General features: G+C 39.9%; 2 protein-coding genes and 1 long non-coding RNA gene across 12 annotated transcripts in view; 2 read left to right on the plus strand and 1 right to left on the minus strand.

Annotated features, from left to right (window-relative positions):
• The window catches only part of LOC123752012 (protein Shroom), a 428,159-nt gene extending 420,769 nt beyond the window's left edge, over positions 1 to 7,390 (plus strand). For all 3 annotated transcript variants that reach the window (XM_069332265.1, XM_069332274.1, XM_069332277.1), the window contains 5 exons: positions 682 to 871; positions 3,272 to 3,425; positions 3,563 to 3,835; positions 4,726 to 4,815; positions 5,626 to 7,390. In XM_069332265.1, coding sequence (XP_069188366.1) covers positions 682 to 871; positions 3,272 to 3,425; positions 3,563 to 3,835; positions 4,726 to 4,815; positions 5,626 to 5,796 — 878 coding nt within the window. In that variant the 3' untranslated portion in view covers positions 5,797 to 7,390. The remainder of the gene's footprint in view (positions 1 to 681; positions 872 to 3,271; positions 3,426 to 3,562; positions 3,836 to 4,725; positions 4,816 to 5,625) is intronic.
• LOC123752104 (uncharacterized) lies at positions 895 to 16,529 on the minus strand. 3 transcript variants are annotated; one of them, XR_011229797.1, is made up of 4 exons: positions 10,190 to 16,426; positions 9,545 to 9,743; positions 3,972 to 4,024; positions 895 to 2,286 (listed from the first exon to the last, which is right to left on the minus strand). It is a non-coding gene; the product is annotated as an uncharacterized lncRNA (long non-coding RNA). The 3 variants fall into 3 exon arrangements; XR_011229798.1 differs by lacking the exon at positions 895 to 2,286 and adding an exon at positions 16,433 to 16,529 and having other exon boundaries at positions 3,872 to 4,024; positions 10,190 to 11,984; XR_011229796.1 differs by lacking the exon at positions 895 to 2,286 and having other exon boundaries at positions 3,872 to 4,024.
• A 447-nt stretch (positions 16,530 to 16,976) lies between these two features.
• The window catches only part of Gpdh1 (Glycerol-3-phosphate dehydrogenase 1), a 57,184-nt gene continuing 48,214 nt past the window's right edge, over positions 16,977 to 25,946 (plus strand). For all 6 annotated transcript variants that reach the window (XM_069332288.1, XM_069332281.1, XM_069332306.1 and 3 more), the window contains exons 1-2: positions 16,977 to 17,356; positions 22,569 to 22,746. In XM_069332288.1, coding sequence (XP_069188389.1) covers positions 17,160 to 17,356; positions 22,569 to 22,746 — 375 coding nt within the window. In that variant the 5' untranslated portion in view covers positions 16,977 to 17,159. The remainder of the gene's footprint in view (positions 17,357 to 22,568; positions 22,747 to 25,946) is intronic.

Here is a 25,946-nt window from a genome sequence, read left to right on the forward strand (position 1 = left end):
TCGCCGTTGTGCATTTATTAATTTTATAGGAATGGGTCTTGATCAGAAAAGGGACTTCGTTGAGATATGTTTGCTAATAGGCTTAGCATGTTGTCAGGAGGAACGTGGTGGTGATAAGAGGCTTCACTTGTGTGGCATACCTGGCCTTGACATAATGGCGCATGCGTGATTTGATAGTGTTTGTGTTCAGATATAACTAAACAATTTAGTTTTAGTTTATTAGAGGGAAGTAAGCCATACGAAAGTTACACACTTGTGCTAATAATTATGTAATAAAAAAGTTTGTATATCTATATTTGGATATAAGTGCTTATGTAGCTTCGCAGAAACATGCTTGTGGGGGATGTTTGGCTGAACTACGGTGGAGGAAACATACTATTTAAAACGAAAATTTAGATATTAACTGGGAAGACATAGAAACGGTTAGTAGAAAATCAGAATAAACTTAGCTTGTCTGGTTTCGTCCCAGAAAAATGTAACTTGTCTAGGCTTGAAGAATTTGTTTGTAGTCTGTGCTCGGTAATATTTCAAATAATAATGACATGGCGTATTAAGAGTTTCAGCTTAATAAACATGGGATACTTTATTATATTAGGTCTAATTAATTATTGTGCTGAAGTGATTTCATTAGGATTCTCCTTAATTGAGTTGATATTGAGGGTGACCTTTTCCTGCCCACAGCCCCTGGACCGGAGCACAAGACTGCAGCCCACTACATGCAAGGGGTATTCAACTTGGAGCTGAGGAAGGACTATATCTCGAGCACCCACGCCCACCACCCTGACCTGAGCCGCCATCACACGCCCAGGACCATGCCGCCCAACACCACCCAACACACCACCAACGGCGAGACCCCCAACATTACTGAAATGTGAGTTGGAAAGAGAAGTTTATTTTATAATCTTTATTAACTGAATGTCCCCCAATTCTTCCATATTATGATTCCGTCATGGCCACTTTTATGTATTTGCAGACGTGAAATGTTGTGAATGTTCTCTGTTATCTTTGTAAAAAAAATACTCTAGCTTATTAAAGGATGTTTGCTAGCTTCTGTTTGTGCTTAATTCGGGAATAAAAGCTCGCTTCCACAACAGAATGATCCAGCAAGTGATAGTTGGTTTAAACGCTAAATTCAGGCCCAAATCCTATCTTAATGAAGTCGAGTCAGAATTGTGTAATGGAAATAAATGTTATTATTATTAACATCTTTATTGACAAAATTAATTACAATTTTGCCTAATCTGAGGATTTTGATAGTCTTATTAAATTGAGGTTAATGCTAGTATTCACTGTCACGCAGGACAGAGGGTCATACATAAGACAATAGGCCTAAACTGTAGGCTGAAGCACATATATATCACGGTTACAATCAATGTTTTAATGTGTGGATATGTGAAAACAACTTTCTATTGTGCACTGCCACACAAGTGCAGGGATGGGTTCATAAGTGATACAGCTTAGAATATAAGTAGAAATTGTTCTTCATTCTTTAAAATGGACAAGCAAATTTTGGGTAAATTGTTAGGATGTCGTCCAGAACACCTGAGTCAATAAAATAGTTACACAGTTGGTGGTACAATAGGCCAGGAGGTCTAAAGTCCTTTACGGTTTCACATTCATCAATATAGTGTTCTAGTGAATGCATTAAAGGTTTATCACAGAGTTTACAATCTGAATATTCTGGTAGTGGCTCAGCCTCACTAACCTGCCAGATGTGTCTATAGCCAAGGCGAATTCGCGCGATTACTACATCACATTGCCTGGTCCGGTTACTGTGCTGACCATACAAATACCTATTATTACAGAACTTGTCATAACTTTTAATACTGCAGCTTTCAGGTCTCTGTGCATTTCTTAGTTCTTCTAAATCTGAATTAATTTCTTTAATTTGTATGTTTCTAATAACTGCATTAGATAGTCCAAAATCATAATCAATGTTTTCTTTCCTGCAAGCCTCATTGGCCAATTGATCTACAAAGTCATGTTTTTCAACTCCAACATGGGATGGGATCCACACAAATTTTATACAAGAATTATTATCATTGGCAAAAATTACATTCCATTTAATATTACAAGCTACTTCCGACATACATTGTGATGGGTTATTTAAGGACTGCAGAGCACTTTTAGAGTCACAGAAAATAACTCCACCACCATTGAGCTTAAGGTATTCAGTGGCTAGATAAATACCCAATAGCTCGGTCTGTGTCGTGCTTGCCCAGTTGTTCAATCTCTGTGTACTAGTCATGATCATTTCATTCCCTTTATACACTGCACATGCACAATCTGGAAATAAATGTAGGATCAGTCAAAAATATTTGTAAGATATACCGTTGAAAACTCCTATGAATAACTTCACCCTAGTGTAAACCCTAGGAGTAAACTGTGTTAGTGAGTAGAGCTCCACCTGTTCATTCCACACCTGCGTGCTACTCTCTCGATATGCAGCTGTAACATCTGTGCTCATAGCTGCCACACTTCTCTAGATTGAGTAAAAATATTACATATGAATTTTATTGCAAACATTTTACCCCTGATCCTCTCTCTAAGTCTAGTTGTAATTAATTCCATATAATTTCAGCCCTGCATATTTTATTTAAAGCCATTCAAGGTACAATTCCTGCTATGTATAAGGTAGAGTTTGAATGGTTGGGATGGCATGATTATGGAAGGCCCTGAGGTTTGCCACCTGTAGTTCACTCACAACCAGTCAGTGCAGTGAACGGCGGGGAAGTTGTACACACACAAAATTTAGTTTGTGAACATTTATACTAATATTGTGTACCGATCGTACACAAGTGTGTACGTCGTTAGGCATTTTATTTTATAATTACCATAGAAAAATTGCTGCATAGATCTCTCGGACGTCTTAATTAGTAAACAAGTAATGGAAAAGCATCTGGTATTGAGTGACTTTCAAGAAGATAGTATCAGATAGATGGTTTACAGGCAACTTAACCTTCATCGGGCTCAGAGTGAAAAGAATTTGATAGGATCATCCCAGACGAGTCTGTGTCACAGTTCCTCCAATGCTTACATCCTTGTGGACACCTTGTAAGCAAATATGGATCAGGGTTAGGTTAAATATAGGCGACAATTCACACCAGAGTAAAAAATTTTTAGAAATGTGTGTTAGAGTACGTAGATTTTCATTGTGGTGAAAACTTGGCATATGAAATGTTAAAAAAGTAATAAAATTCCTTATAAACCTCAATACAGTATTATCCATGTAGAATGCAGGGGTTAATGGCAGTATTATATTTTTGAACAGGTCAAATGATAAAGCACCATTACCGGCTGACTCCGCCTACTTCACAACATCCGAGAGTAAGGCGAAGATGTTGACACGACTGCGGGGTAGTAACAACAATTTGCATGATGGAATCACCCCTCTCACCGACCAGCAGCAACTCCATAAGAAGAAGGTTTGTGTTTTTTATCTAGTTCATTTGACTAGTAAGAAAATGGTTTACATGTTAATGAATCTAAGTTAATGTAATTATTATACATAATTGTAAAAAATATACAGTATATATATTTTATTTCTTCTTTACAATGATAGGAGGAGCTAGTGACAAGCATTGGACGTAAGCTTGAAATCCTGCGAGCTGAACGAGAAGCTATCAAGGAGGAAATGCGTCTCAACCAAGAGCTAGGAACAGAGGTGACATCGAGAGTGGAGGCTAGAGCCAGGCTAGCAGAGTCTGAGAAATATAAGCTACATGTTGAAGAGATTGATAAGATTACTTCCCTACTTCTGGGGCTTTCAGGCAGACTTGCTCGGGCAGAAAATGCCCTCATTATGCTTGTTGACGATGCTGATCCAGAGGAGAAGGTATGTACTGTATGCAGTTACAGAGGCAAATTTAAATTAAAAATTTTAATTCTTTATTTGGCTAATAAACATAGTACAATATAAAGATAAATACTTTGGAGGCAATGTGACAATTAGCTGTGTCTGCTTAACTCACTTTTCCAGCAGACACCTGCATGGTGGTACTATGCCAGTACATACTTGTAATTCCTGTAAAAAATAAAAATAAAAGCTGTAATGTAAATGTTATGTAATATTAATTTAAAGAATAATATCCAAAATTGATTTAGTGTGAGTTATATCTTGCAAAGTATGGTGGTTCATGTTGTCATTTTACAATATTACAGTAATAAGATGGACAATTTTCACAAACATACATATTTCTCGGTTGATACAATTATATAAGTTTATTTAAAATTTCTGTGCCAGATTTTTTCTCGTGGCCTGAGTTGGCTACATACTAGAGGTGGCTTTGCATTAAACCAATGATCATTTATTGTTTATCAATTTTTTTTTTATTTCTGTTCAATATATTTGTGTACCTTACATTAAGCTAACATTCTGAACTATATTTAATTATTAGTACTAGGCAAAAGGTTCAATCACAAGTGCATGCTTCAGGGTATAGCTTTTGTCTGTAGACAATCAAGTATGTAGAAGGGAACACACTAAATACATAGTGTACAACACAAGGCATGCTACACCTACACATGGCACCGGTACACATCTGCACATGGCACAGCTACATGACCACCTCACTTCCTGCCTTCCATTTGTTCACTATTGACATTAAAAAAATTTACTGTTGCTGACACATCCACATAAATAGTAATTGTAGTTTGTAAATTGTATCTTGTTATTCATGTACTGTATTATTCAAAGCTTTCTTATACTGTATAATTCCTTTACAGCGGATTCTTGAGAGCAAGCGGGACAAACTGAAAGAGCAGCTAGAGGAGGCCAAAAAGCTCAAGGAGAACATTGATCGCAGAGCAATACAGGCGAGTGATCCAAAGGCTCCTGAGGCTTTTTCTTGTTCATTGTTTTGTAGTTTGTTTATGCTGTTGGCTTTGACTAGAACTTTGATTACTTCTGATTGTCAAAATATTACCAATATTACGTATGTGAATTGCAGTTTTTTATTAAAAAAATGAGTTCTGTTTTCAACACTAGCTGCTAAATCATTACTTCTGTGCTTGATAATTTAAAGTGTTAACCAAAGGTATTTGTCTTTTATAAATCTATAAACATTAGCTCTTACACAAACGTTTGCACTGATTAAATAAAATATCGTGTAATATCAGTACAGTACAAATAACATGTATGGCAAAGTGTCTGTGGTTGGAGGCGAGATGCTTAAGGTTAGGCTTGCCAGATTCTGCAGGATGATTGGTGGTTCAAGGAAGGTTATAGGTGGGTCAGGGTTGACCTCCATTTGCTTGCAATTATTAAATAAATCTTTGTTTAATGCTTGGTACTTGCCATGTCCATTTTACATTTGAATGTATTCTGGAGGTGTCTAGCAAAGCTGTCTATAATGTTTGGATATTTGGCAGATGTTTTCTGATCATCAGTAATAAAGCATATACCGTACAGTACAATACAAATACATCATACATGCATGCATGCATGCATAATTGCCAAAATTTTAAAATAGTTTATGGAATACAAATAGGTACATTCAGGAACATCCTGTATGCATATTAGTGTGAAGCTTAAGATGCATCATACAGTATTGCCACCAATCTTTCAGGTGTGCTAGTCATTGTCCTATATCGTTTTATGAAACTTATGTGTCATATCTTTTTCAGGTGTCTAAGGTGCTAAATCAGTATATGACCGAGGATCAGTATGCAGATTATGACCATTTCATCAAAATGAAGGCGAAACTCATAATGGACGCGAGAGAAATAGACGACAAAATCAAGCTGGGAGAAGAGCAACAGCAAGCGTTAAGGGAAACTATGTTCAAGAAGCAGTGAACTTAATGAGGTTCTTGTTGAGTGTTTAAATGATCGACATTTGTAGAACGTAATTTGAATTCCAAGACCATTGTAGTAAGTGTAATAACTGCAGGTGATGTTAATGAACTAAATCACTTCAATGTGTTAAGGAATTCATAATTCTACATAGAAACAATGTAACCAAGGAATACAATTTAAGAGGCAAATTTAGAAGACAGACACAATATTCTTCAGCAAAGAATGAAACTTCTGCCAAACTCGTTCATTTACCTAGTGATGCAAACAACTTAAGATATTGTTTACGAGTTTTCCCATCTAAAATCGGGTATTTTGCATTACTGTAACAGGAGAGAATTATGGCATAATGAATACTTGTATCTCCAAAGCCAGTATTTCATTATATATACAGGAGCTGTAAAGTGATATGGGATGAACATTCTGCTGGCATTTTGTGAATGGTGTCATATGTGTGTTAATATGACTTGTGATTTGTGTCCCAATATTTATTTATGTGCGAAAGTTAATGTGAGGAGTATTAGATGAAGCACATAATGAACTGTATATTGTAGCCAGAGTTTTTATTTGAGGATACTAGCAGAGGCAGCAATGCTGTCTTGCAGAACTAACATGGACATTTAGTGGGCACTTAAATTCTGCAAGAAATGGGCATAAATACAGTGTAATTTTATTTAATATATTATTATCCTGAGGCTTTTTTCTTTTAAGTTTATAATCTGACAGTGCAATGAATATCATGGCAGTACTTGCTCAAATACATGTTTGAGTTTGCTGTTTACTTGTAATAACAAAACACAACTCTCCTTATATCTCATGGATTCAAGGAAGAGCGTGTATCTGTCAACCAAGTATGTCCTGTAAGTAAATAAGATACGTATTGTATGCATGAAAAACACCTCGTACCATTTGGAAGACAACCATCTTCTCTGACATTTTATGATATTCATATAATGGCTTTTCTTGCGGGGTATAGTTTGACATCATGTTTGACATATTATGACTTCTTATTATCTCTGTGTATACAGTTTTATTCTGTGATGCTTTTATGCTTGGCATGTTCTGGTAATTTTTTCAGTTATATGAATAATTATTAACTAAGGAAAAGCTTGTGCCCACATTTACACACGGCTGTGCTCCCGCTCATCTTTTTATACTCTGCAGTCCTATCTTTTAACACTTGCTTTAATTACATAAGAAGCCAAATGGTTTTGAAGGTTGGGCAGCACAACCAATCATGGAATACTTTAGTCCATAGTAATTTGTTTACTGTTTATTAGTGAATATAATGCCCCCACTGGCAGCTGGACAAGTGGGCCCACTAAATGATAACGTTTGGACATTCAGGGTAGATAGTACATTTACCCAGCAAGAATTATTAGTGCCACATTGTACATATTAGTTGTTTAATGGATGCCAAAAGACCGTCCTGTTCCTTGATATTTGTATCTACTAACTTTGTTTAAAAGAAATTATTGGTTTTATACATTTAAGACTAGTTGCAAAGCAACAGTTCTGTTGTACAGTAGTGCTTGTTTATAATGTACGCCAAATTCTATCATTCTTCTACCTAGAAGAAATAAAAATGAGTATTATAGTGATTATTATTATTTACCATTATGTATTAACATGATACAGTACAGGCATCATGTTAATGAAGTTATGTGGTTATCTTGAGATGATTTCTGGGCTTTAGTGTCCCTGTGGCCTGGTCCTCGACCAGGCCTCCACCCCCAGGAAGCAGCCCGTGACAGCTGACTAACACCCAGGTACCTATTTTACTGTTAGGTAACAGGAGCATAGGGTGAAAGAAACTTTGCCCATTGTTTCTCACTGGCGCCCGGGATCACAAGTCCAGCGTGCTGTCCGCTCGGCCGACCGGCTCCCTCAATATCCCTCCCTCAGATGTGAACAACAATATTAAAATGTTCTTGTATATATTTACATTTCAGGGGTTGTCAACCTGGGCTATGTGAGGGGAAGCTTTAGAGTATGAAGCACCTTTCAAATACTGTAATTATCAAAATAAAGCAAGTTGCTGGTTATTCAAGTGCTAAATATCACTAGAATGCCAATACGAGAACAAAGACAAGACGAGCGATATCAAAACTGCAGTATCAGATTCACCAAGGATTCAAGGGGCATTGGAACATCAGGACATTCTACAAGGTGCGACTACAAGTGGGACAGCTATGTTCAGATTTTGCTCCCCCCCCCCCCAACTTTAAAAATAAAATGGCTATCCGAAATATGACGAACGTTATTTTTTAGCGGAATTCAGGGTGATGATATCACATATTTGGAAGTTTTATACATTTTAAATTGACTTTATACCAAAAATATGCAAAGTAGTGAAAATAGCAATTGCTCAGATCTTGCCCAAGTTTCCCTGCAGTATTCAATTACGATGCCTATTGGAAATATGACTAGCGGAATTAAAGGTGATTGCACATGTTTGGAGTTTTAAATTACAACTCCCTCGGCCTCATGTTATAGGCGAGTGGTAAAGGTGTCAGGGCCTGGAAATGATTGTGTTCTGAGGAAGAGAAAGGTGGGAAGAGTACTGTGATGCAATGCATAAGCATGTCATGATAGTGTTAAGACAGTGAATTTGCCTCGGGGAAAGATATACGATTGCAGTGTTGAGGCTGGCTTGTTCAAATTTATAGTGCATGCATGCATGTGTAGAAGGCAGGGTGGGCCCTCACTGCAGCTGATGCAGCAAGCTTGGGGAGAAGAGTACTCTGTCTTAGAATGACCAGGGTCACCACACGAGGAGGGCAAAAAAACATCTTGCTACTGCACTTCGAGGAACCAATGTTCAAATTTTCAATCACCTACCATTAAAAGTAATCTTAACTACTATAAGGGGTTGATGACCACGAGGGTGTCGAGTAAATGTTTCCATCTGGAGAACAGAATAACCTTGGATATTTAATATCCTCATGGCAGTTTTTTGAGTTTCCTGTTTCTAGTTACACGGTGGGGATGAATGACTGTGCCAATGCTAGCATTTAATTGGACATTTTTGGAGACCCAAATTAGGGTCTTGCCAATGCAGGACAAAGCAGTTATGCAGGTAGCTGCCTTCTGAGAAAGGGGCTGCAATGACATGTGTCAGTTCAGATGGGGTTAAAAGTAATGTAGGCATCTACAAAAGTCAATAAGGTGCTTATGTATGTGTAACTCATCAGAACATGTGACAAATATCAAAATACTTAGGGCTCGATGAAAGAAGGAACCACTTTAGCTGACAAGGAAGTCGCCACTGTGAACTTGGGGCTCAACCCCTGTCAAGGAAGTGGGAGGAAATGGACAGAATTAGTTGGGGTAACTAATTATCAAAATAGGTGCAAAGCCGGAAAGACTATGTAGCATTGTCTGCCACGAGATATTCAAAAGGTGCAATATGTCACTCAAGATGACGATACAAGAACAAAAGGAGATGAGGTGAATATCAAAGGTATCAAACTCACCAAGGATTCTAACAAGAGGCAAATGACTCCATAGGGAGTTGTTTGCCTCTTATTAAAAGGGAAGCAAGACAAAACCCCAAAAAATCAGGGCAATTAAAAAGGTCCACAAATAACTTTGACAAAAGGGAGCAGGACACTGTTCCGTTAAGTGGCCACGGGTCAAGCTGGTGTGACCAATACGCAACCTAGCAAAGCCATTTCCCATCGCCTATTACGGTAGCAGGAAAAAAGCAAAGATATTATGAAATATTACATTTAAGAACACAGTTTATTACCTGAAACACCAGCTGAGGGGGGCCTGACAGCTGCGTAGACAGTGTTTCGGATTCGTAGTCCTGAGGTTCTGGGTTTGATCCCCGGTGGAGGCGGAAACAAATGCGACGAGTTTCTTTTACCCTGATGCACCTGTTCATCTAGCAGTAAATAGGTACCTTGGAGTTAGACAGCTGCTACAGGCTATCTTGAGATGATTTCCTGAGGGTGTTTAACAAAAAGGAAGCCTGGTCAAGGACCGAGCCGCAGGGACGCTAAGTCCCGAAATCATATCAAGATCTCAAGATAACCAGCCAAATGACCCTGCCAATGGTCAGGACTGCAGTATGAATGACTTATTATTATTAACATCTTTATTGACAAAATTAATTACAATTTTGCCTAATCTGAGGATTTTGATAAAGTATTATTAAAGTGAGGATAATGCTGGTATTCACTGTCACGCAGGACAGAGGGTCATACATAAGACAATAGGTCTAAACTGTAGGCTGAAGCACATATATATCATGGTTACAATCAATGTTTTAATGTATGGATATGTGAAAACAACTTTCTATTGTGCACTGCCACACAAGGGCAGGGATGGGTTCATAAGTGATGCAGCTGTATGAATGACTGGGTAAAAATCCAAATAGAGAATCACTTACGGGAAATATTGCAAGTATGATGGCCTCCTTAGTGTTGGCGTCTACAAGTTCATTCAAAGGAACTCTGATATGGCTGGGAACCCAGAAAAATTCAACTGCCTTATATCTCTTACATTGATAACAAATAGCCAGTAATGGATTTTGACCACCACAGGATGTAAAGGGTTAAAAGATTCTAGAACAATGGGGGCACTTCACGAGTTAACCACAACAACAAAGGAATGTTGAGGTAAAGAAAGCAGCTCATAAGCATACATAACTGCTGTTCTTCTGTGAAAGTGCTAGTCTCGAAGGGTAGGCGGCACATATAGGACCGATCAGGGAAACAACAGAGTGGCCAACACTGTTGGCTCACTTAGATACATCAGTGAACACAGCAATGTAGTTGGAAAAAAAAGAGGAAAAATGGTGAAGAAAAAGGGCTTTCAAAACAGTAGGAATATAAGCCTTCAACATGCAGGTTAGGGTCCTACAAAATTTCACAAGTGAGACACTTCATGGAGGCAAAGCAAGAATATCAGGAGAGATGCTGTCAGTGTGAACCAAGAGAAAACTTTCAAACGAGCCATTCTAGCAGACAAAAGGAAGGTGGCGAGAGGAAGCAGGGCCCTCCTGAGGAGCAGTGGTCAAAGAATTGCACACCTAAGAGTGAAGATGATGTAGGGATTGTGAGGCAGCAAAGGGAATAATGATCATGACGATCTGGTAGAGACAGGATGCCGATTTCAAAACTACAAGCTTTGGGCAGGGGGGAAGAACGAAAGGCACCAGAGACGAGGTGTAGCCCAGTACGGTGCAGGTCATCAAGACACAAAGGGCTGAGGATTGGGCGGGGCAGCCATAATTAAGTTTTGACAGAACAAGAGTGAGCACTTATCAGCCTTCAGGAATTATGGGACTAGATCCTAAGCAAGGTCTTAATGCTTTAGAGAATTCAACTCAGAAGGGACCAAGAGAAATGGTTGTTAAAGATCAACCCTAAGAATTCGATTGTATCCCTATACATAAGGGGATTACCATAGAGCAACAATGGGGTACAAGGGATGACGTGGCTCCGAGTAAAAGTGATAGCACAAGACTTATAAATGGAAAACTTTAAGCCATTATCAGTGATGCAGAATGACACATTATCAATCCTGGGTTGGAGCTGATGTTGAAGGAAAGAGGGATGTCAATGTAAAGAGCTGAGAAGATGTCAATGTAAAGAGTTGAGAAAATGCCAGGGGATAAGGGAGACCATTCAGGGCAACCAGAAATAGAGTAGTGCTCAGAACACTACCTTGGGGTACACCTTAGTACTTTCGAAAAGATTTAAAGAAAGCAGCAGCATCACTTGAAACAAGCGTTGAGAGAGGAAGCCTTACCTTGTGGGGATTCCAAAGGTCAACATTCCCGTGGCTCAGTCTCACACCAGGCCTCCTGGTTGGTGGTCTTGTCACACAGGCCATTTGACACAGCTGCTCGCAGCCTGACGTATGAATCACAGCCTAGTTGATTAGGTATTTTTTAGAGGGGGTTTACAGAGTTCTCTCCTTTGAACACTACGAGTGATTTGCCAGTTATGCCACTTGTGCAGAGTGAGAGTGATGAAAAAGTCTTGGGCCTTTGACACTGCTAGAATTGTCTCTCAATATATCTATTGCACCTCTGCTTTTCAAAGGGGCTATTTTGTATATCTAGGTGGTGTCAAAAGCATTCTCCAGGTCAAAAGGTATTGTCACAATGGAGGAATTCTCAACTTAGGCAGCATGAATGTAAACTTCCAAGTTCACCAAAATGCCTATGGAGCTGCAACCTTTGCAAAAAGCAAATTGGGAAGGGAAAAGTAGTCATGATGCTCCAGGAACCACACGAGATGCACATTAATTATACACTCAAGGAGTTTGCAAATACAGTACAATGTAGGCGATATAGATCCCAACTCTTTCTTCAAAAGATCAAATGTAACATGAACAAGGAGCAACGGGTTCAAACACAACAAGCCCCAGTGTAGGACAGAAAAGAGGAGATGCTTTTTTTACCCATAAGGTTGTAAACCCGTGGAACTGCCTTTCCGCTGAACCTGTAAATGTCAAAACTCTGCTGGGTTTTAAAATACAGATAGAAAAGATCATCAGGACAAATGGGGGAGACCTTTGACAAGCCATTAGTTTCCTGTCCTCGTCAAGGCCACTAGCATTAGTGGTCCTTGGGTAAACTCAGGTAAATAAATATCTTATTAAGAAGCACAACAAACTGGAAAAGTTGCAAAGACATTTACCTGATTTTACCCGATTTACCAGAGAGCCACCAACCATAGTGGCCTCAGGAAGCTGGCGGCTTGTCGAAGGTCCCCCATTTGCCTTAATGATCTTATCCATGTAGATTTTAAAACTTAACACAGCTTTGGCATTTACGGCCTAGGCGGGTTAGCAGTTCCATGGGTTTATAAACCTGTGGGTAAAAAGCATCTCCTGTTCTCAGTCCTACATTATAGTTTGTTGAGCTTGAAATCATTGCTCCTTGTTTGTGACACATCTGACCTTTTGAAGAAATTGTCTGGATCAAAATCCTCTAACTAGTTCAGTATTTTAAAAGTTTCAATGAGATCAATCCTGTCATGCCTGGTTTGCAGTGTTGTTAGCCCTGTGACCCCTCAACCATTCCTGATACAAGAGATGACTCAGACCTGGAATGACTTTTGTTGCCAGGTGTTGCACTTTCTCCAGAGTGGCTATGTCCTTCTGAAAAATGAGGTCTCCAGGCTTGGATACAGTAATCCAAATGGGGGTGCACCAGAGATTTATACAGTTGAATCATTACCTTCTTTTCCTTAAGGTCAAAAGTACTATATTATAATTATGCCAAGGTTTTGGTTAGCTATTATGACTGCTGCTCCTACCTGTTGTGCAGCTTTTAGTGAGTGGTGGATTTTGACTCTAAGGTCCTTTGCTTCATCAATCTGCTGTAATGTAATGCTAATAATTAAATTAAACCCAAGCCACAACTACCAAATAATTTGGAAGTTGTGGCGTGGGTTGTTATGCCCCACATATGATCGATATGATCACTACGTACAAAATATTAATGGGAATCAATAAAATTGATAGGGAAGAATTTCTGAGACCTGGAACTTCAAGAGCAAGAGGTCATAGAGAACTAAGAGAACTAACTAAACAAAGCTGCTGAAAAAATATAAGAAAATTCACTTTCGTGAACGGAGTGGTAGACGGTGGAACAAGTTAGGAGAAGGGGGTGGAGGCCTTCAGTAGTTTCAAAGCGTTACATGACAAAGAGTGCTGGGAAGACGGGACACCACAAGCATAGCTCTCATCCTGTAACTACACTTGGGTAATTACAGTCAGGATCGTCTATGACACTATCATTGCAAAATAATGAAAGCTATTTATTTCATCATTATTAAGTGATGGTGAGTGCACAAGCTGTATGGCAGTGCTGTGAGCTGCAAACAGATTAACTGGGAACAAATAAAGCAAGACTTCACAGATATAAGCTAGGAAAAAAAAGCTAGAAAATGCAAACCTAAACTAGTGCCTCGAGAAAATAAGCTCGGTAGCACTAGAAATATGCTCAAGCCGCATGGCTCTAAGAAAAAAAAAAAAGGAAGAAATGCAGACTGGAACGAGAACGACGTTCCCTCTACAGATGAAGAAAATGAATTGCAGAACAATTTGAACACCCCACCCTATCTCAAGAACGACAAAAAAGGCTATGTAGAGAAATAAAAACAACTGAACTAAAGCTGCAAAAATCATAAAATACAAGAGGCATAGAGACCAAAAGGCTATCAGCAAAATAGAGAGAAATCTGAACTATTTTTTCTCTTATGCAACTGTGGATTTGGGTGTAATCATGGCAGAAGACATTAACTGTAAAGAACACAATAAAGTAGCTGTCACAACTGCCAGAAAAATGACAGGTTGGATAACAAGAACCTTTGAAACCAGATGCTATACTAATGATGATACTTTTCAAGACACTAGTGCTCTCTAGAGTGGAATACTGTTGCACAATGACAGCCCTCTTCAAAGCTGGAGAAACTACTGATCTGGAGAGCATACAGAGGTCCTTTACTGCTACAGTAGAATCCACTCCCAGTAGAATCCACTCAAACCATCTAAATTACTGAGACTGACTAAAATGCCTTAATCTGTATTCTCTAGAGTGCAGGTAGGAGAGAGACATAATAATTTACACATTTAAAATATTAAATTGTCACTCACTGCTCATACAGAGGTGTCAGAAATTGTCCCTCATCGACTTGCAGATTTGTAGGGTTAAAGCTATACATCAAATACTGCAAGGAGGCAGAGAGAATAATCGTCAACCAGTAGCAAAAATGACGAACACCCTTCAAACTAAGTGAACAAATGCATCCTTTCACCTGATACCCCAGTTTATCTAGCAGTAAATAGGTACAGGTACCTGGGAAATTAGTGGGGGGGTGGAGGGAGGGGGTAGAAATAGCCCAAGCTACTCTATTCCTTTGAGATGTATTGTCTTGTCTCAATGAATATACAGTACTGTACCTGAACGTGAACCTGGGACTTACTCAAGTCTTGTAAGCTGAATACAGGGAAAGGTTAGTCAGTGACTTAGGAGGACTTTGATAAATTTGACAGGTTGCCTGTACCCAAAAATGGGAAACAAAACCATTATAGTACTTAATTAAGGAGATGCTCTATATCATACTGGCCGGACACTGGCACTAGATCTCTGAACATCAAGGCTATCATCTATTTGTAACAAAATTTGATCAGTATAACCATCTATATACCAATGTTAAGTTGCTCATTTCTCATGAACTACCAAGCATTAAGATCTGATATTACAAGACAATGGTACTAGATGTGTCAGTACTCAGGATGTGTCAGTACTCTTCAGTTGGTGTTTTTCAATTTGTTCTACAACTTTATTTTCTTATGCATTTGGTGTTAGTTACTGGACACCCAAGTCAGTTACTCATTCATATGAGAGCCATGAACCACTAAGGTCTGATATTAAGATGACAGGTAGCATGGGTTGACGGTATTTTTTATTCCAGTCTCCAGACACTCTTTATTACCCATAATACACTATTCTAGGTCTTTAACCCAGTTTCACAAAATGTTTAACCCTTAGACAGCGATTATTGTCAATTGTTGATTCACGGGGTATGCAGTTATCATCATATGAAGATTTAAACAATTATTGTCTAAGTTTTACATGCGTGATGCAAATATGGATATAAAAGCTCTCTGTGTATGAAAATAAAGAAAAACAAGTGATAAACCAATCAGTGAAACATCAGAGAATAAATTAGGTAGCGTCAACAAAATTGAGCACCAGGCATTGACAAGTGCCAAACGCAGACTTACAGAGTGCCTCCACCCAGTGAAACGATAAATACAGTATTCACTTATTTTGTTTTTTCTTTTATTCTGCGCACAAATTAATTCTATAATGACATTTTTTGGAATTTGTATATTATTTTGAGCATAGGTGGGTATAATATATACAGTAAATAATAATTCATTGTGTCGGGGGACAGAAAGACAGAGTGTATTCATACACGTGAGGCTTTTATCGAGGTCTCCCTCAAGGCCGAATTACTGACCCCCGCCTGGGATCCATCAGTATATGGACTGACAGGCTGACTGACTCACAGGACGGGTACGGCCCCCGACTCTACTCACAGGACGGGTACGGCCCTCGACTCTACTCACAGGACGGGTACGGCCCTCGACTCTCCTCACAGGACGGGTACGGCCCCCGACTCTACTCACAGGACGGGTACGGCCCTCGACTCTACTCACAGGACGGGTACGGCCCCCGACTCTACTCACAGGACGGGTACGGCCCTCGACTCTACTCACAGGACGGGTACGGCCCTCGACTCTACTCACAGGACGGGTACGGCCCTCGACTCTACTCACAGGACGGGTACGGCCCTCGACTCTACTCACAGGACGGGTACGGCCCTCGACTCTACTCACAGGACGGGTACGGCCCTCGACTCTACTCACAGGACGGGTACGGCCCTCGACTCTACTCACAGGACGGGTACGGCCCTCGACTCTACTCACAGGACGGGTACGGCCCTCGACTCTACTCACAGGACGGGTACGGCCCTCGACTCTACTCACAGGACGAGTACGGCCCTCGACTCTACTCACAGGACGAGTACGACCCTCGACTCTACTCACAGGACGAGTACGACCCCTGACTCTACTCACAGGACGAGTACGACCCCTGACTACTCACAGGATGAGTAAACAATGCCACCTCACAGGATGAGTAAACAATGCCACCTCACAGGATGAGTAAACAATGCCACCTCACAGGATGAATATGAGACACACATCGACAGCAAATTACGTGAATAAAACAATTTAAAAAAATGACATTATGCACATAATAAATTGAATCTGATATATTTATATATATATATATATAATTATTTATTTTATATTAATATGGTTTTAGCGATGTTTACTAAAATATCTAAACAAGATTGTTCAAATTTGTGGAACGAATAATTTTCCATATAAATAGTTGATTTAATATTATATTAATATATGGAACTAAAACTGTCCGTTTTACATTATATTTTGTTATAAATAAAGTTCAATAAATAATTAATAAATCTATGATTGACAAATCAAACATAACGAGCCTATTTGTTTTTAATAATAATACACAGTATTTAATGTGTTAGTATACAAAGAACAGGTTCTGGTATATAAGAAAAAGTTATGCATCGATGGCCATGTTACCATAGTGATGTATTCATGCAACATGACTATAAATACCAGTGAAGGTAGTGTGTGTGTCGTCTGCTGCAAGCGGTTGTCTTCACCCAATATTTACCTCCACAATGGCGTTTAAAACACCCATACACGCCATTAAATTATAACATGGTGCCACCAACAAGTTAAGCGCATACTCAAGTGCCGATATACCCGATATATCGCCGTAATTGAGTATATTGATGTGGTGCCTCGGGGCGTGGAAGAGGTTTAGGTGTGTGGGTCTAGGGGCCAAGAAGGTCAGTTGCAAGGTGGCCGAGGAACGGGGTGGACGTGCTCGCTCCTCCTCCTCTACTCTCTTCACTCGTACATCTTCAGACACCACTAAAACCACCATGAGTGCTCCTAAGAAAGTGTGCATCGTGGGGTCGGGCAATTGGTAAGTTAAGTCTTGTAGTTTTGTGTGTGGGGGAGCATTCGGCTGCAGGTTTGAGTACCGTGGCATATCTCGTACAGTACTCCTCTCTCTGCAGGTATATCTCTGGTGTACAGTACTCCTCTCTCTCTCTCTCCAGGTATATCTCTGGTGTACAGTACTCCTCTCTCTCTCCAGGTATATCTCTGGTGTACAGTACTCCTCTCTCTACAGGTATATCTCTGGTGTACAGTACTCCTCTCTCTCTCTCCAGGTATATCTCTGGTGTACAGTACTCCTCTCTCTCTCTCTCCAGGTATATCTCTGGTGTACAGTACTCCTCTCTCTCTCTCTCTCCAGGTATATCTCTGGTGTACAGTACTCCTCTCTCTCTCTCTCTCCAGGTATATCTCTGGTGTACAGTACTCCTCTCTCTCTCTCTCTCCAGGTATATCTCTGGTGTACAGTACTCCTCTCTCTCTCTCTCTCCAGGTATATCTCTGGTGTACAGTACTCCTCTCTCTCTCTCTCTCCAGGTATATCTCTGGTGTACAGTACTCCTCTCTCTCTCTCTCTCCAGGTATATCTCTGGTGTACAGTACTCCTCTCTCTCTCTCTCTCCAGGTATATCTCTGGTGTACAGTACTCCTCTCTCTACAGGTATATCTCTGGTGTACAGTACTCCTCTCTCTCTCTCTCTCCAGGTATATCTCTGGTGTACAGTACTCTCCTCCCAGGCATATCTAACTTAAATATACATAGGAATTTAACATTTACCAGAATTTACCCGTGGGTCATCATCTTCAGTGGCCTCGACGTGGACAGAAAGACGGCTTTTCAAAGGCCCACCCATTTGCCATGATAATTTTATCTATTTGGATTTTAAACTGTAGCAGGGCTTTAGCATATGTGGCACCGGCGGGTAGGCGGTTCCATGGTGTTTATAACTAGATGGGTGATAAAGCATCGGTTTCCTGCCCTTTATTGTGGCTTGAATCAGTTGTTCCTTGTTAGTGTTACATCTGACCTCTTGAAATGGTCTGTATCGATCTTCAAAAGTTAAATATTTGCAAAATTTTCTGCGGAATCAGCCCAGTCATGTCTAGTTTAGTGTTAATAACCCTGTGGCCCTCAATCGTACCTGGTATGGGGGTCGGCTTGGTTCTGGAATGATTTGTTGCCCAGCGTTGGACTTTCTGCAGGGCAGATATTTTTTCTAAAGATTCTCCATGCTTGGCTACAATAATCAAAGTGGGGGAACATCAGAGATGTATACAGTTGATTAACTACCTTTTTCCTTAAATCAATGACTTTGTAAGAGAACAAGCTTATTTATTAGTTATTAAACTGTTTGGGAATGACCCACCAGTGGCTAGGGTGACCTCGATAAGTTTAACATGCTTCCTGCCCCCGACAACAGGAAATCATAAGTATTTAGGTTAGATAAGAGTTCATTGTGCTGATAACGTTAATATTTGTTAACGTGGCTGGTGATGGATATAGATATAAATTTTGGGTCATTAACGTTAATGTCTATACATATTTCCAATGCCATAAATTAACTCTTAGACAAAAATAAATTAAAGGTGGCAAAATATTTTCAAAGGGGGTTTAAGCGGTCATTATTTAAGCAGCAATAATGTCGCTTTTAGTGTTATACTTCAGTTATTTACACGTTTAAATTTTTAAGAGCTCCATATTCATTATTTTTACATAATTTGTCATTGAATTATGTACCGCTAGAGTATCGGCTATACGAGTGTAAGACTACCTTATTTAGCGCATGACAATGTAAATATTTAGTTGTACAAAGTCTTTGTACACAAGGCTTTGTGACTAGGCTTAAATGCATAAAAATCATGATTACAACTCGTTGAGCTGTAAGCTTGGTGCGCTATATATGCCGTCCCTAGTCAAGCTTTTTCTTTCAAAGTAATTATCACTAGAAGGCACCAAACCGGGAAGGCTATGTAGGTTATATGCAATTTTCTCAGTCAGGTAATGCACTGATGTGTGTTTTTTTCTTTCAAAACACACACCAATGCATAACTTGACTAGAAAAAGTAAGATTATTGATGTAAGAAGTGTACAACATTTGTTCAAAAAAGGTCAAACGTAACAAAAGGGCCAACAACGTCAAGCGCAACAAGCTACAATTTAGGACAGAAAACAGGCATTTTCGTTCATAGGGATATAAAGCCATGGAACCGCCTACCTGCTGGAGCCGTAAATGCCATGATATCAGTTTAAAATCCAGTTTGGGGAAAAAAATCTTCATGAACAATGGTTCATGAAGAGTTCTTTGACAAGCCGCCGGCTTCCTGTTGCCGTCGAGGCCAATAGTGGCCCTCGGAGTAAATATAAGATAGATTAAACGGAAACGTCTGCAAAGTGGTGAACTGTGAACAAATGAGGAATATATAAGCAGAAGTGGTTTAATGCTATCAAATGTTGGGTTCTGAGCCTAGATAATCATATTTAAAATAAGTTGTAAATAATGTCTTCGTCCCTTCACTTTCTAGTGTAGTTTGGTAAACGTATTTCAGCCACGTTGTGATTCCTCGTCTGCAACTTATTTAAAAATTTACATATCTGAATCTGAAAATACATGTCGTAATTCGTATATAGCGACCTTAAACCAAAAAAGTGTAAATGTACAGAATAACAAATAGGATACCAAAATGTCCAGAAGCGTTAGCAATAAGACGTAATGAAATAAGGTAAATCTTTTGGTTTTACTTTTTACCAATGCTTCACTCTTACCTCAAGTGGAGTAAGGGCTTCCTCGTAATTTCTCCCATGTTGAATCTTATAAATCCTGACCCGCGATAACAAGAGTTTGACACCTTTGAAGAGGCAATCAACACGTCGCTGCGCCCTCCCATAATGATGGAAATATTTGTATCGGAAGTGTTAAAAATCGGACCATTTAAATCATATTGATAATCTGGTGGATGGCGGAGTTATTTAGCGGTAACAGAATTTATTATTACAATCAAACTGAGACATTACAAGGAGGAATTCCTGAAACCAGCAACATTACGAACATGTTGCTGGTTCAAGCTAAGGAAACAGGTGCCGAAAAACATTAGAAAGTTTTCTTTTGCATATAGTGTGGTATATAGTTGTAACAAGCAAAGTGAGAAGGTGGTGGAGGCCAAAAATTGTCAATAGTTTCAAAACTTTATACGACAGAGTACTGGGAAGAGGGGACACCACGAGCCTAGGTCTCATCCTGTAACTAAAGTAATTACACACACATCCCCAGGAAGCAGCTCATAGTAGCTGTCTAACTCCCAGGTACCTATTTACTGCTAAGTGAACAGGGGTATCAGGGTGAAAGAAACTCTGCCCATTTGTTTCTGCCGGGAATCGAATCTGGGTCATTCGGACTACGACCCCCCGACCGCTGTCCACTCAGCCAGCCCCTATAAAGTGTGTGTGTGTATATTTGTATGTATAGGTATGTGTGTAAAATCCATAACATCAGATTGTCTAAATGTTACTTTAAGCATGTATAATATACAAATTTAACACTAAACTAAATTTAATTAGTACACTTGAGATGTAACATAAATATAGCAGACAACGGAGCACTTCCCGACTTTGTTTTAAAGTGTAGGCGCGTAAATTCCTGTCCCTCCCCAGCATCTGGGTTAAGGGCACTTGTCATGGTCAGTTGAACACTAGATGCTAAAATTAGCTTTAAACCAGTTAAGCTGACACCATGGTACGCACTTATTGGGTAGAAAGTTGAAGTTATCGTACATCTATAGTGGTGCAGGATAACTTTTAATTAATAGAAAATGAAATTGATGAATAGACGCAGAAATGTTGAATAATATTATAAATTGCTTTTTAAACCAAAAAAACTGAGATATATTGAATTGTTTCGCTATTTATTTGTATATAAGCCACTTTGTCACTGCCAGCAAGTGTTGCCAGATGGGATGCTTAATTATGACAGGGTTACCATAGACAGGCTTAGAAAGCGACCTTGCAACAAGCTAAGCTTCTGACTTCTGAGGTTCATTCCGAATGTGTTATCCCGTGCAACGCTTGATGATTTATTAAATTAATATATACAGCAACATGTCCACATAAACAAGGACCGAATGCATGTTAATCCACCCACCAATCACCCTCCCCTTTCCTCTCTTTATGAATGAACAACATTACACACAACCTGTTCTCAGACTAGGCTCGTCCTAGCGGCGGTTGAACCAAAGAGGCATTCATAAATTTTAACGTTGGGGCGGTGGTTCTGCTAAGAACTGCTTCCTGGGGATGTGTAACAAAAAGGAGGCTTGGTCGAGGACCAGGCCGCGGGGACGCTTAGCCCCGAAATCATATCAAGATAACAGAAGATAGCATTCTACCATTTTATAAGACTGTGTACAATGCCCGTCCAGGGATATCGTGCGCACACTTATATAATCCCTGTTAATCTGCCCCGCATTATTCCCCACCTCGTCCAGAGAGCTGTGTGCCTTCACTCTACTCATCCTCACTATTATTATTATTACTTAATATACTTTGGCATTTATGCAGCTACCAAACACTATATGAAGGGTTACAAAGTTTGTGACTTCTCGTCTAAACATGGCTGAAATGTTGACCAAACCACACTAGAAAGTGAAGGGACGACGACGTTTCGGTCCGTCCTGGATCATTCTCAAGTAGATTGTGAGACACAATCGACACAACGAAGTCAAATAATACTATAGAATGGTCCAGGACGGACCGAAACGTCGTCGTCCCTTCACTTTCTAGTGTGGTTTGGTCAACATAGTTTTAGCTGTGACTAAAGAATCATCTCGCAGGCTGGTTAGTCAGGGGCAGGTGATGCTTGCATCCCGTTCTCGCCAGCGTTCCCAACGTCAAGAAACGGTCGTACTAGGGTGCCATATCATAGCCTACCAGAGAACCCGTGAACAGAAAACGAGACGATCAATTTCACGAGCCGTTAAAATTTTCTAGTAAAACAGATTTTGGCCTTTGGAAAAGTGTGCCAAAATGCAATGTACTATTATGACAGGTTAGACAAGTAGCCTGCACTGGCAAACTTTGAATGCATTGAGGATATACTAAAGAACATAAGAACAAAGGTAATTTGCAGAAGGCCTATTGGCCCATACGAGGCAGCTTCTATTTCTGTAATATTTCAATTTTTTTTATTTTTGACAGTATATTTGGTAGTATGATGTATAATGCTTAATGTTTGAATGTCCGGCAGGGGGTCGGCCATTGCCAAGATCGTTGGCACAAACGTTACCAAGTTTGACAAGTTCGACAACGAGGTGCGGATGTTCGTGTATGAGGAGATGGTCGACGGCAGGAAGCTAACGGAGATCATTAACACCACCCACGAGAACGTAAAGTACCTCCCGGGCAAGAAGCTCCCAGAGAACGTGGTAAGTACGGCGACGATAACTCCTGTTTTTCTCGTGCAGTTGTCCAGAGACCCAGACACGAAGATGTTACACGATCAAACATCACATTCACTCCAAACATCTGTCACCTAAGGGCTATTCATGCCCGTGCCACCTCTTGTGGTGACCTTAATTTTCAACAATAACATGTAGTGGTAAAGATGTCCTCTAATGGTGCAGAATCTGAAACTCTGCTGCAGAATTCGAATCTCCATTAGTACTTGTGTCAAAGACGAATTCTTGAGTATTCTCTCCCTCGGCCGCCTCCTTATCGACCAAATTGACTGAGGTTGTTGGGTTCAGCAGCATTGTACCAGCATAGATTCACTGACTTACTTTTCTCCCTTTAGTTCATCAGTTACTTGCCACGGTACTGTTGTCTGATATCTCCGATTTGTAAAAGTCTTGAAGATATATTCAATATGGTGTTTCAGCTCTCCTCTGCAGCCAACAAATCTTAGTCATTTCTAGAAAAGAAAAGTACCTCTCTTGGCCCCCCTCTGAAATGGTATTTACCACTAATGTTCACCACTGTAATACCACTGTAATGTTCAGAGGGGCGAAGAAATGGTAAAGATTACGTTACTGTCACTAACATCGTAAAGTATTGCAGGAAAAGTGGGAGAGTTTGCCAGACAAGGTCGGTGGGGGTACTAGGTGAGGGGTGTTACCTAGGTACTAGGTGTTGCTAGTCAACCTAGTGTTACCTAGGTACTAGGTGTTGCTAGTCAACCTAGTGTTACCTAGGTACTAGGTGTTGCTAGTCAAGAGTAGAGCCGCCTCCAGCCATTTTTTTGTCGGCTGACGCGGTCACCGTTGCCAGCACTTGTGTTCTTGGCAAGCGTGTTGTACCACGACCCGTTCTCCTAATAGAACGACGCATTTTGACGTATACAGGTATACCTAAGGCCACATTGTCGCACTAGAAAATGGTAGCGACTCGCGGAATTGACATGCTGTCCAGTTTTCTGTATTGGGTCCTCTGGTAGAGTAGGATAAGGCCATTTTAGTACGACAGTTTCTTGACGTTGGGAAATCTCCTTAGGACGGGTTGGTTGTACCACACCCCACACGCTACCTGAATAAGTATTTATATATCATCCCCAAAAGATCACAGCTTGTGTATTTTTGTTGATTTGTGATTATCGTTATGATAACAAAGGAATTTGTAATGTGCAGGATCATAGTGGTATTTGCAAAGATGAAATTGCTATGAAAGTTCGATAATTATAACAAAATAAATATGTAAACAATATAGAGCTTAGGTATATTGAGCGTTCATAGGCTTCTTTTAATGTTTAGTTTTGTCGGTGGTTTACTAGGGTATAGAAATGAATGATACGTAAGTTAGTACTTCGTGTAGGACTGTTTACTAGGCTGGGCCTTCTCATTATTCTTACCCAATCGCTGTACAATGGTTTGTAGTATATATGGAGGTATGTATAAAATGCAAGATGTCGTATGGCATCAGGCGTTTATGTATATGTATGGCACATGTTCAGTTTTATACATGTACAAATTTGTGTGGATTATTTTATTTTATAAATAATACGTAAAATTTCACGTTTATTTCTGTATATATTAATGCATCTCGGTGTACTTCGTAGGAGAGGGTGGTGGTAATGGCTAACTTTTGGTATCTGACATTGTACCTATCAAGGCTGCCTTATCGTGCTACATTACTCCGTCTCGCTTCGTATCATTGCACCGGCCACGGTACACCATATCTTGCTTGGTAAATATCGTCGAAGCAAGAACAGTGTTAAGCTTTATAGTATAACTGGGGAAGAGAGATCTGAGGATATGTGGGGAGACGTGGTTGTTAGCCTTGACCAGTTAGAGCTTCCTACATTAATCAGATGCTGTGGAGGTCATGTACGTGTTGTCGACCCAAACTTTAATCTCTAGGGTGTGCGGGTGTCTAGCACCAGCTCTGTCTGGCCTAGTGAAGCTCTTTACAATTGGGGTGAAAGAGTGAGAGACGAGAAGAGAGGGAAGTGAGACAAACTCCGGAATTATTCTAGTGTATGTCTGGTAACATGAGGAGTTGTAATAATGTTTTTAGGCTTTGAGTATTATTAGGAGCTGTCGGCTTTTTCGTCTATGGTAATAGTATGCGCTAGTTCATTGCGCATCTAAAGTCGCTAAAGGTAAATTGAATGTCTGAATTCCATGGAAGACTGAGAAAGATTGACGTTACTGTGCGTGATTTTGCGACATTGATTTGCTCCATGTTGGCCTCGTGGCCTAGATGACGTGTGCAAGGGTGGCTGAAGCTAGTTTTGTATCTTAAATAAATTTCAGAAAATACAAACGTAGCCTACACGCACCTCTCTTTAACAGGCCTAAGCCTATACCATTGTATAAGCCCGTAAGTGGTAGATCACCCATGTACCACAGATGGACCGTTTAATACGGAGGTGATGGGACAGGTACCATAAGTTGCTTAGTAGGTTAGCTAAGCTGGCGAGGCTGACTCGACCCTAGTCTGTAGCCAGCCCGTCTCGTCTATTCCAGACCCTTCTGGACCACACCTCTCTTGCTGGGTTCGCAAATCTGTCTGTTCATAGATATTTTAATCAACTTGGTTATGTATATAGTGTAATAAACTGTTTGGTACAATGAAATGTTCCAGTACAGTGGTTTTTAACGTTATACTGCGTACCCTGGCTTAATGGTACGCCAGACATGTCCTGGTACAACGCTGCGCGAATCTTGTTTAAAAAAAAAAAAAAAAAAAAAAATTCTCCAAATAAAACAATACATTGTACCATAATAAATTACAAATACTTGATTTTTTATATTTTTGAAGTTAAATTCACTTGGCAAATTTATAGGCTATAAAATGACGAAGTACTCAATTTCCAGAGGTCAATCGCTGGAAGAAGAGTTATGGCATATTAGGTCATTTGGTTAGACTTTGGGAGTGCTTACATGTCGGCGAGTCATGGGGAAGAGTGTTAGTTGTACTAGTTTCCTTGTTTATCTTGAGGTTCTAAATCCGTCTAATCTGGCCTTAAGAGTTGTGGATGAAGGTGGCTTCCATTTCCATGCATTCTGCTTGTTGCCATCCGTACAGAATACGAATATTTACATTTCTTAATCATTTGCGATATTGATGAAGATTGTCACCCAAGAGGTGGCACGGGCATGAGTAACCCATAAGTACTCATTTGAGTTTC

Source organism: Procambarus clarkii, chromosome 4 (assembly GCF_040958095.1).
Source record: "Procambarus clarkii isolate CNS0578487 chromosome 4, FALCON_Pclarkii_2.0, whole genome shotgun sequence".
Classification (NCBI taxonomy): Eukaryota; Metazoa; Arthropoda; class Malacostraca; order Decapoda; family Cambaridae; genus Procambarus; species Procambarus clarkii.